This window comes from Nerophis lumbriciformis, linkage group LG18 (assembly GCF_033978685.3).
Source record: "Nerophis lumbriciformis linkage group LG18, RoL_Nlum_v2.1, whole genome shotgun sequence".
Classification (NCBI taxonomy): Eukaryota; Metazoa; Chordata; class Actinopteri; order Syngnathiformes; family Syngnathidae; genus Nerophis; species Nerophis lumbriciformis.
Genome location: NC_084565.2, coordinates 44,915,502 through 44,926,568, shown reverse-complemented (window position 1 = coordinate 44,926,568; position 11,067 = coordinate 44,915,502). Strand labels below are relative to the sequence as shown.

The 11,067-nt window shown below is 46.2% G+C and overlaps 1 protein-coding gene across 2 annotated transcripts; it reads left to right on the top strand.

Moving 5' to 3' along the window:
• Positions 1-1,051: 1,051 nt before the first annotated feature.
• On the top strand, positions 1,052-10,569 carry lg18h19orf44 (linkage group 18 C19orf44 homolog). 2 transcript variants are annotated; one of them, XM_061978647.2, is made up of 11 exons: positions 1,052-1,106; positions 3,882-3,971; positions 4,099-4,206; positions 7,249-7,355; positions 7,418-7,778; positions 7,839-8,085; positions 9,224-9,294; positions 9,375-9,720; positions 9,787-9,837; positions 9,911-10,068; positions 10,148-10,569. In XM_061978647.2, the coding sequence occupies exons 2-11, from the start codon at positions 3,894-3,896 to the stop codon at positions 10,175-10,177; spliced, it is 1,557 nt and encodes a 518-aa protein (XP_061834631.1). In that variant the 5' UTR covers positions 1,052-1,106; positions 3,882-3,893; the 3' UTR covers positions 10,178-10,569. The 2 variants fall into 2 exon arrangements, with proteins under 2 accessions (XP_061834631.1, XP_061834630.1); XM_061978646.2 differs by having other exon boundaries at positions 9,902-10,068; positions 10,148-10,568.
• Positions 10,570-11,067: the final 498 nt, after the last annotated feature.

The following is an 11,067-nucleotide window of genomic DNA, read 5'->3' as shown; positions in this document are numbered from 1 at the left end:
CTACTTCTTAACTTTTTGATTTCTTCTTCTACTTCTTAACTTGTTGTTTTCTTCTTCTACTTCTTAACTTGTTGATTTCTTCTTCTACTTCTTAACTTTTTGATTTCTTCTTCTACTTCTTAACTTTTTGATTTCTTCTTCTACTTCTTAACTTGTTGATTTCTTCTTCTACTTAACTTGTCTGTTCTTTTCTTCTTCTACTTTTAAATTGTCTTCTTCTACTTCTTAACTTGTTGATTTCTTCTTCTACTTTCTAACTTGTTGATTTCTTCTTCTACTTCTTAACTTGTTGATTTCTTCTTCTGCTTCTTAACTTGTCTGTTCTTTTCTTCTTCTACTTTTAAATTGTCTTTTTCTTCTACTTCTTAACTTTTTTATTTCTTCTTCTACTTCTTAACTTTTTGATTTCTTCTTCTACTTCTTAAATTGTTCTTTTCTTCTTCTACTTCTTAAATTGTTCTTTTCTTCTTCTACTTCTTAAATTGTTCTTTTCTTCTTCTACTTCTTAAATTGTTCTTTTCTTCTTCTACTTCTTAAATTGTTCTTTTCTTCTTCTACTTCTTAAATTGTTCTTTTCTTCTTCTACTTCTTAAATTGTTCTTTTCTTCTTCTACTTCTTAAATTGTTCTTTTCTTCTTCTACTTCTTAAATTGTTCTTTTCTTCTTCTACTTCTTAAATGATTATTTTCTTCTTCTACTTCTTAAATTGTTCTTTTCTTCTTCTACTTCTTAAATTGCTGTCTGTTCTGTACCTGTGTCTGCCTCAAGAGACACCACCTGTGTGTCGTCTGTGAAGTATTATTATACTGCGTTATTTTCCGCATGAAATTGATGAACATAAAGATCAAATCCCACAGACCAAAAGAGAATTATTCAAACTTATTTCATGACTTGGTTTTGGAACATCTCATGGTTGAGCCTTTTCCGCCCCCTGGTGGCGAGGTGAAGTACTGCCTCTGCTACATCTTCCGTTAGCGGAAGTCACGTGATGTACTTCTTCCTCCTGAGCAGAAGGTGGCGCTAATCAACTACAGCTAATCACGTGGTCTCACCAGCAGGAACAACAACTTCCATGGAGACCAAGGACGCCTGAGAGGTTTCAAGTGGTAATATTTACATTTATTTATACTTATTTACATTTATTTAGACTTATTTACATTTATTTATACTTATTTGCCCTTTTAGTCTCAACGACCAACCATTGTAAATGTTATGAATGCAAGATAGAAGCTCAATGGCACTTAAAGCTCTTTATTTTAGCTGAGCTAGCTCGCTAGCTAACCGCAGCAGGGAGACAAACACACAAACACACACAGACACACAAGCGTTGTGTTGTGATCAAGTTAGTTGTCCTCGTTGTGTGACAAACACACACAGACACACAAGTGTTGTGTTGTGATCAAGTTAGTTGTCCTCGTTGTGACACACACACACACACACACACACACGTGTTGTGTAGTGATGAAGTTAAACACAAACAAACACAAGTGTTGTGATGCAGTGAAACACAAACACAAGTGTTGTGTTGTGATGCAGTGAAACACACAAATGTGATGAAGTGAAACAAGTGTTGTGTTGTGATGCAGTGAAACACAAACAAGTGTTGTGATGCAGTTAAACACAAACAAACACGTGTTGTGATGCAGTGAAACACAAACAAACAAGTGTTGTGAAGTGAAACACAAGTGTTGTGTTGTGTTGTGATGCAGTGAAACACAAACAAGTGTTGTGATGCAGTGAAACACAAACAAACAAGTGTTGTGAAGTGAAACACAAGTGTTGTGTTGTGTTGTGATGCAGTGAAACAGAAACAAACAAGTGTTGTGATGCAGTGAAACACACAAATGTGATGAAGTGAAACAAGTGTTGTGTTGTGATGCAGTGAAACACAAACAAGTGTTGTGATGCAGTTAAACACAAACAAACACGTGTTGTGATGCAGTGAAACACAAACAAACAAGTGTTGTGAAGTGAAACACAAGTGTTGTGTTGTGTTGTGATGCAGTGAAACACAAACAAACAAGTGTTGTGAAGTGAAACACAAGTGTTGTGTTGTGTTGTGATGCAGTGAAACAGAAACAAACAAGTGTTGTGATGCAGTGAAACACAAACAAACAAGTGTTGTGAAGTGAAACACAAGTGTTGTGTTGTGTTGTGATGCAGTGAAACACAAACAAACAAGTGTTGTGATGCAGTGAAACACAAACAAACAAGTGTTGTGAAGTGAAACACAAGTGTTGTGTTGTGTTGTGATGCAGTGAAACAGAAACAAACAAGTGTTGTGATGCAGTGAAACACAAACAAACACAAGTGTTGTGATGCAGTGAAACAGAAACAAACAAGTGTTGTGATGCAGTGAAACACAAACAAACAAGTGTTGTGATGCAGTGAAACACAAACAAACAAGTGTTGTGATGCAGTGAAACACAAACAAACACAATTGTTGTGATGCAGTGAAACACAAACAAACAAGTGTTGTGATGCAGTGAAACACAAACAAACAAGTGTTGTGAAGTGAAACACAAGTGTTGTGTTGTGTTGTGATGCAGTGAAACAGAAACAAACAAGTGTTGTGATGCAGTGAAACACAAACAAACACAAGTGTTGTGATGTAGTGAAACAGAAACAAGTGTTGTGATGCAGTGAAACAGAAACAAACACAAGTGTTGTGATGCAGTGAAACAGAAACAAACACATGTGTTGTGATGCAGTGAAACAGAAACAAACAAGTGTTGTGATGCAGTGAAACAGAAACAAACAAGTGTTGTGATGCAGTGAAACAGAAACAAGTGTTGTGATGCAGTGAAACACAAACAAACAAGTGTTGTGATGTAGTGAAACAGAAACAAGTGTTGTGATGCAGTGAAACAGAAACAAACAAGTGTTGTGATGCAGTGAAACAAACAAACAAGTGTTGTGATGCAGTGAAACAGAAACAAACACAAGTGTTGTGATGCAGTGAAACACAAACAAACAAGTGTTGTGATGCAGTGAAACACAAACAAACAAGTGTTGTGATGCAGTGAAACACAAACAAACACAATTGTTGTGATGCAGTGAAACAGAAACAAACAAGTGTTGTGATGCAGTGAAACAGAAACAAACAAGTGTTGTGATGCAGTGAAACAGAAACAAACAAGTGTTGTGATGCAGTGAAACAGAAACAAACAAGTGTTGTGATGCAGTCAAACAGAAACAAACACAAGTGTTGTGATGCAGTGAAACAGAAACAAACAAGTGTTGTGATGCAGTGAAACAGAAACAAACACAAGTGTTGTGATGCAGTGAAACAGAAACAAACAAGTGTTGTGATGCAGTGAAACAGAAACAAACAAGTGTTGTGATGCAGTCAAACAGAAACAAACACAAGTGTTGTGATGCAGTGAAACACAAACAAACAAGTGTTGTGATGCAGTGAAACACAAACAAACAAGTGTTGTGATGCAGTGAAACACAAACAAACACAATTGTTGTGATGCAGTGAAACAGAAACAAACAAGTGTTGTGATGCAGTCAAACAGAAACAAACACAAGTGTTGTGATGCAGTGAAACAGAAACAAACAAGTGTTGTGATGCAGTGAAACAGAAACAAACACAAGTGTTGTGATGCAGTGAAACAGAAACAAACAAGTGTTGTGATGCAGTGAAACAGAAACAAACACAAGTGTTGTGATGCAGTGAAACAGAAACAAACACAAGTGTTGTGATGCAGTGAAACACAAACAAGTGTTGTGATGCAGTGAAACAGAAACAAGTGTTGTGATGCAGTGAAACAGAAACAAACAAGTGTTGTGAAACAGAAACAAACACAAGTGTTGTGATGCAGTGACAAGTGTTGTGTTGTGATGCAGTGAACGAGCAGTGTTGTGTTGTGCTGCAGGCTGAGTGCAAGATGTGGAGACGAGGCGGCAGAAGTGAGGCCCTGGAGCGTGCTCAGGCACTTCTGTGGGCTAAAAGCAGCCGAGCAGCGGTCAGTCAGCACATCATTGTGTGTCTCAGATAACTTGATGACTTACTGATGATCTTCCCTTGTTTCCTCACTCCTCTGCCCTTCCCTTGTCTCCTCACTCCTCTGCCCTTCCCTTGTTTCCTCACAGGACATGAACAGCCATCAGGCCATGTCAGACTTGAGCGATGTGTCCCAGGTGAGTTCCCCATCAGAAGTCTGTGGAGCTGCTCGGCCTGAGATGACCCAGGAAGTAGAGGTAAACATCCAAATAAGACTTAGTGTGAAAAGACAACTTAAATTGGTGAACAAATCGAGTCTTTTGAACGGCTCTTTTCAAGTGAAAGATGAGAAAGGATGCTGTTTAGTGTCAGTGGTTGCTCACTCACTGAAGCAGTGATTCTCCAACTGTGGCACGGGCTCCACCTAGTGGTACACCAAAGAATAACTTCATTCAAGTACAGTGTTTTATTTTCCTTCATTCAAACCAAGTGTTACTGTTCAAACGGTGTGCAATATTACTGAGGCCATCCATCCATCCATCCATCTTCTTCCGCTTATCCGAGGTCGGGTCGCGGGGGCAGCAGCTTAAGCAGGGAAGCCCAGACTTCCCTCTCCCCAGCCACTTCGTCCAGCTCCTCCCGGGGGATCCCGAGGCGTTCCCAGGCCAGCCGGGAGAGATAGTCTTCCCAGCGTGTCCTGGGTCTTCCCCGTGGCCTCCTACCGGCAGACGTGCCCTAAACACCTCCCTAGGGAGGCGTTCGGGTGGCATCCTGACCAGATGCCCGAACCACCTCATCTGGCTCCTCTCCATGTGGAGGAGCAGCGGCTTTACTTTGAGCTCCCCCCGGATGACAGAGCTTCTCACCCTATCTCTAAGGGAGAGACCCGCCACCCGGCGGAGGAAACTCATTTCGGCCGCTTGTACCCGTGATCTTGTCCTTTCGGTCATGACCCAAAGCTCATGACCATAGGTGAGGATGGGAACGTAGATCGACCGGTAAATCAAGAGCTTTGCCTTCCGGCTCAGCTCCTTCTTCACCACAACGGATCGATACAGCGTCCGCATTACTGAAGACGCCGCACCGATCCGCCTGTCGATCTCACGATCCACTCTTCCTCCACTCGTGAACAAGACTCCGAGGTACTTGAACTCCTCCACTTGGGGCAAGATCTCCTCCCCAACCCGGAGATGGCACTCCACCCTTTTCCGGGAGAGAACCATGGACTCGGACTTGGAGGTGCTGATTCCCACCCCAGTCGCTTCACACTCGGCTGCGAACCGATCCAGTGAGAGCTGAAGATCTTGGCCGGAGGAAGCCATCAGGACCACATCATCTGCAAATAGCAGAGACCTAATCCTGCAGCCACCAAACCAGATCCCCTCAACGCCTTGACTGCGCCTAGAAATTCTGTCCATAAAGGTTATGAACAGAATCGGTGACAAAGGGCAGCCTTGGCGGAGTCCAACCCTCACTGGAAACGTGTCCGACTTACTGCCGGCAATGCGGACCAAGCTCTGACACTGATCATACAGGGAGCGAACTGCCACAATAAGACAGTCCGTTACCCCATACTCTCTGAGCACTCCCCACAGGACTTCCCGGGGTACACGGTCGAATGCCTTCTCCAAGTCCACAAAGCACATGTAGACTGGTTGGGCAAACTCCCATGCACCCTCAAGGACCCTGCCGAGAGTATAGAGCTGGTCCACAGTTCCACGACCAGGACGAAAACCACACTGTTCCTCCTGAATCCGAGGTTCGACTATCCGGCGTAGCCTCCTCTCCAGTACACCTGAATAGACCTTACCGGGAAGGCTGAGGAGTGTGATCCCACGATAGTTGGAACACACCCTCCGGTTCCCCTTCTTAAAGAGAGGAACCACCACCCCGGTCTGCCAATCCAGAGGTACCGCCCCCGATGTCCACGCGATGTTGCAGAGTCTTGTCAACCAAGACAGCCCTACAGCATCCAGAGCCTTAAGGAACTCCGGGCGGATCTTATCCACCCCCGGGGCCTTGCCACCGAGGAGCTTTTTAACTACCTCGGCAACCTCAGCCCCAGAAATAGGAGAGCCCACCACTGATTCCCCAGGCCCTGCTTCCTCATAGGAAGACGTGCTGGTAGGATTGAGGAGGTCTTCGAAGTATTCCCTCGACCGATCCACAACATCCGCAGTCGAGGTCAGCAGAGCACCATCCTCACCATACACGGTGTTGACACTGCACTGCTTCCCCTTCCTGAGGCGGCGGATGGTGGTCCAGAATTGCCTCGAAGCCGTCCGGAAGTCTTTTTCCATGGCCTCCCCGAACTCCTCCCATGTCCGAGTTTTTGCCTCCGCGACCGCTGAAGCCGCACACCGCTTGGCCTGTCGGTACCTGTCCGCTGCCTCAGGAGTCCTATGAGCCAAAAGAACCCGATAGGACTCCTTCTTCAGCCTGACGGCATCCCTCACCGCCGGCGTCCACCAACGGGTTCTAGGATTACCGCCACGACAGGCACCAACCACCTTGCGGCATTACTGAGGCCAAAAATATTAAATATACTTGTAAATAAAACATCTGCCTTGTTTTTAATGAAAATATAGGCCTATTATGCTACTATATTTAAATGTTGGTCATTATGGTGGTACTTGGCAGTGTTCTTAGATGATACTTGGTGGAAAAAGGTTTAGAACCATGTTTATTCTTAATCTGTGGTATGAGGACTCCCTCTAGTGGTACACCAAAGAATAAAATAAATATCACATAATATGTACACTATACTACATACTTTTCAGTATATTTTCATTTAATCAGACTGTATTTAAATAATTGTTTAAGTAGTGTTTTATTTTCCCATATTCCAACACAATGTTACTGTTCAAATTGTGTGTAATGTGGCCAAACATATTATATATACACATCTGCCCTGGATGGCAGAAGCTGGGGATCGAACCAGGAACTCTCAAGTTGCAGGCATTTTTTATATTTAATTGCATTTTATTGGTAATATTTTTTGAATTTTTTTTTCTATTTTGTTAAAAAGCTACACATTTTTTTAGGTGAGGGGAAATTCTAACAAGTTATATCACTGGAAATATGGCACTGTTTTATGGAATGTTTACAATGAAAACCAAAAGAAATACATTTATAGACAATATTATTTAATGATTATTTAAATGATTCTGATCTACATCTTAATACTATTGATTGTTTCCTTGATTAAAAATTAAACAACTAAAATAATGAGCCAGTCTTTTGAACGACTCAAGATTGCTATCCCTTCAAAGAGTTAGAAATCTCATCTCTATTTTTAGGCTCCCCGACCTCAGAGCCCTGTGGGGGGAGGCAGCAGGTTCTTGAAGAGGCCGCCTCCTCCCCCCAGCAGCCAATCACCTGTGAGGCAGCAGTCACATGATGACAGGTGTGTTCATGTGGGAGGAGCCTAACAAAATGCCAGTCAATCTGACCTATTAAATGCTGCAGGTTGTTGTCCTCCAAGTCACAGACGTCCGCTTTAAGGAAGCTCGCTCAGATCGAGAGTCAGTTCTACAGCCGTCTACAAGAGCCAGAACCCCTGGACCAGATCCATAGTCCAAGTTCTGATGTGGACCTTTCCTCGCCCTCCGATGGCCAAGAGGTAGCTCCTGTGTCCTCCGGGTCACCGCCCAGCAGTCAAGGCGAAGTGCAGTTCCTCAAGAAAAGACCACCAGAGGACCCGCGTGAAGGTGGTGGATCCACACCCACAGAGATCTCGCCTCAGACTGAGAAAAGTGATGAGCATGTGGAGGACTGTCCACCAGACGAGAAGTGGATCAGCTCTTCCTTCAGGAGCGGAGCAGGCCTGGTAGTGTTTATTTTGCTTTGCCTTCAAAACTCTTTCTCACTTTCCTTTTTTCCCCAACAGACCCTGACCAGAGGAGACCTGAGGTCTGTCTCCCCGTCTCCTCCCCACTCTGGAGGCAGTCCATCATCCAGCTCTCCTCCTCTGAGAAGACCAACATTGGAGGTCCGCCTCCTCCCCTCCCCGAGTCCAAGACGCTCTGACTCCTCCAGGTCGGCTCCGGAGGAGATCCTCTCCCTGGAAGAACTCTTTCCCGTTGGGTCCAAGGCGGACGTCCCCCCCAGTGAGGCCAGCTCGGTCTCGTCCCAATGTGAGACACACACACACTAGAGATGCGCGGTTTGCGGGCACAACCGCGGAGTCCGGGCGGATGAAATTAAAGAAAATTAGATTTTATCCGCGGGTCGGGTCAGGCCGGGTCGGGTCGGGTCGGGTCGGGCGGTTGAAATAAAAAAAAATTAGATTTTAAATAGATTCAGGCGGGTGGCAGTTAAACCAATTGGTAAATATATATACATAGTTAAATGTTGTTACCCACATACGAAAAACGAGCAGGCACCTGCAGCATATGCCACAACAGAAGAAACAAAAAGAAAAGAGATGGACACTTTTACGGAGCGGAGAAGGGACGCCTCGCCGGGGTCCGGGACCGAGGCCCCTTCCCCCGAGAGGGCCCCACCGGGAGCCGTAGCTGAGGCGATCCGCGAGAAGGGCCCGACGCACGTCCAGGGTCACCACTGCGCCCACCGCACCGACACCCCGCCTCGTCCGCCTTCGCCGCGGCCGGCGTCACGCGCAGCAGGTAAGCAGCTTACCTGCCCGCCACCCCCGTGGCCGGGGGCTCGTAACAGGGGTCACTCCGCGCGCTCCGCCCGCGCAGCTTACCTGCCCGCCACCCCTGTTGCCGGGGGCGCGTAACAGGGGTCGCTCCGCGCGCAGTTCGCTCACGAAAGGGGTGGGGCTCACCCTGGTTGATATAGACAGCAGGACGGTGGCCATGGAAGTGGGAACCCGCTAAGGAGTGTGTAACAACCCACCTGCCGAATCAACTAGCCCTGAAAATGGATGGCGCTGGAGCGTCGGGCCCATATACCCGGCCGTCGCCGGCAGCGAGACGCGCTTGGAGGTGCGCTCAGCGCGGCTCCCATATGATTGCGCACTGGTGTGCGTCTGGGTCGTGACAGCGTGGCACGCGAATGTCTGTGCTGCATTGGATCAGTCTCCTTTCTTTAACAGGCAAAAGCTTTATAACCTCACTAATGCCTTGCATCGTCTATATTAGATATATAACAACGGGCGGGTGCGGTTCTGATCAAATGTTACATCGGGTGGATGGCGGATGGTTGACGACTTTCTGATGCGGTTGCGGATGAAATAATTGCCTATCCGCGCATCTCTAACACACACACACACACGCACGCTGATGTTGCATTGTCCTTTTTCTACAGCCGACTTTGAGATCAATGTGATGACATTAGATGACCTTGAGCCGGCCACTGAAGGCACAGCAGGAGCCCAGGTGCAACCTCAGAGAACATGCCACCGGAAGGAGGTCTCGTCACGTTAATGACGTTGCTGTGCTTCCTTCTGTGCCACCAGGCGGAGGGCGAGCATGCGGGCCCGCTTCCTACTTCGCCGAGCGGCCGGCGAGCGGCGGACTACGAAAGCGACTTTGAGAGCGCCAGCAGAAAGGAGGCGGGCGATGACGTCATCAGTAGCCAGGTGTCAGAGCACCTGTCAATAGGCGAGGAGGTGGAGGACTGTTTAGACGCGTCCTGGGTGAGGACGGAAGACTTCTCCAGCACCTTTTCAGACTCCACAAACTCCCGCACCTTGCGGACGTCAGGTACCAGTCAGAGGTTTCCCAGCAGGTCCTCGTCGTCGCCTAGCAACCACTTCAAAGATGTGGCGGCACAGACCGACGCACACACTCTCTGGTTCCCAGGTTAGTCCCTCAGACAGGAAGTCAACGACTTTGGCGAACCAGTTTTCTAATCTCTGGCTCCTTCAGGACCTGCGGTGGGCGTGGCTTACTCCTCCCCCTCCATGGCTCCTCCAGAAGGTGAGAAGCAGAAAAGTAGTAATACTTGTGCGAGGCCATCTCACGTGTCTCCGCCTTCCTGCAGGCCTCGGAGGCGTCCGGCCCGACGTGTTGACGCTCAACAACATGCTGAGACAGCAGCTCGCCACGACGCGACGCTTCATCGAAAGCAGCCGGCATCAGCACGCCAGCCTGCTGCAGAGCCTCGGACCGCCCAGCTACAGATACGCCACTTTGGAGGACACCGTGCAGGTAACCCACAGTCCAAAGTCACGGTGGAGCAGTTTTCTTGCATGGACCAGACAAAATGTCTTCTCGTTTCCCCTCCTAGTACATCCGTGACCACACACAGCCTAAGTGACAGTGGAAGTCTCTCAGGGGACGTTTGACACGTCTTCTTGGATGTAAAATCAGGCCATGGAAAGGACAGAACTGAAGGACACATCTGACGGAGCCATACTTGCCAACCCTCCCGGATTTTCCGGGAGACTCCCGAAATTCAGCGCCTCTCCCGAAAACCTCCCGGGACGAATTTTCTCCCGAAAAACTCCCGAAATTCAGGCGGACCTGAGTGACGTGTTGACAACACACAACAACAGTGTCTACCGTAAAGCAGTTGGTCTGCCGTAAACAGCAATGTTGTGACACTTTTAAACAGGACAATACTGCCATCTACTGTACATGCATATGTGACCCACCCATAATGTGTCACATTTTTGTGTTGATTTATTTTATTTTGTGGTTTGAATTCGTTTTTGGAGCTGTCATTCCACATTTATCAGTATTCACATTGGTCAGTAGGGGGCGTTTCTTCCCAATTGAATGCTATCACCTGCAGACCGGAAGTGTCTTGTCATTCTGATGAGCGCGACCAGTCTGTGAACAATTGAAACGTCCTGTGTGCTTTTTCCTCCTGTATAACAGGTTAGTTTTGGTGAATCAACTCACTGAATAATATCCATGTGATCTTTATAAGTTTAAGTACACATTCTGATGGTGGAGCCTAACTCTAAAGTGTTTGTGAGTTGTAGTTTGTAAATGAACACTGAAATTCAAGTATTTATTTTATTTATATATACAGGTAAAAGCCAGTAAATTAGAATATTTTGAACAACTTGATTTATTTCAGTAATTGCATTCAAAAGGTGTAACTTGTACATTATATTTATTCATTGCACACAGACTGATGCATTCAAATGTTTATTTCATTTGATTTTGATGATTTGAAGTGGCAACAAATGAAAATCCAAA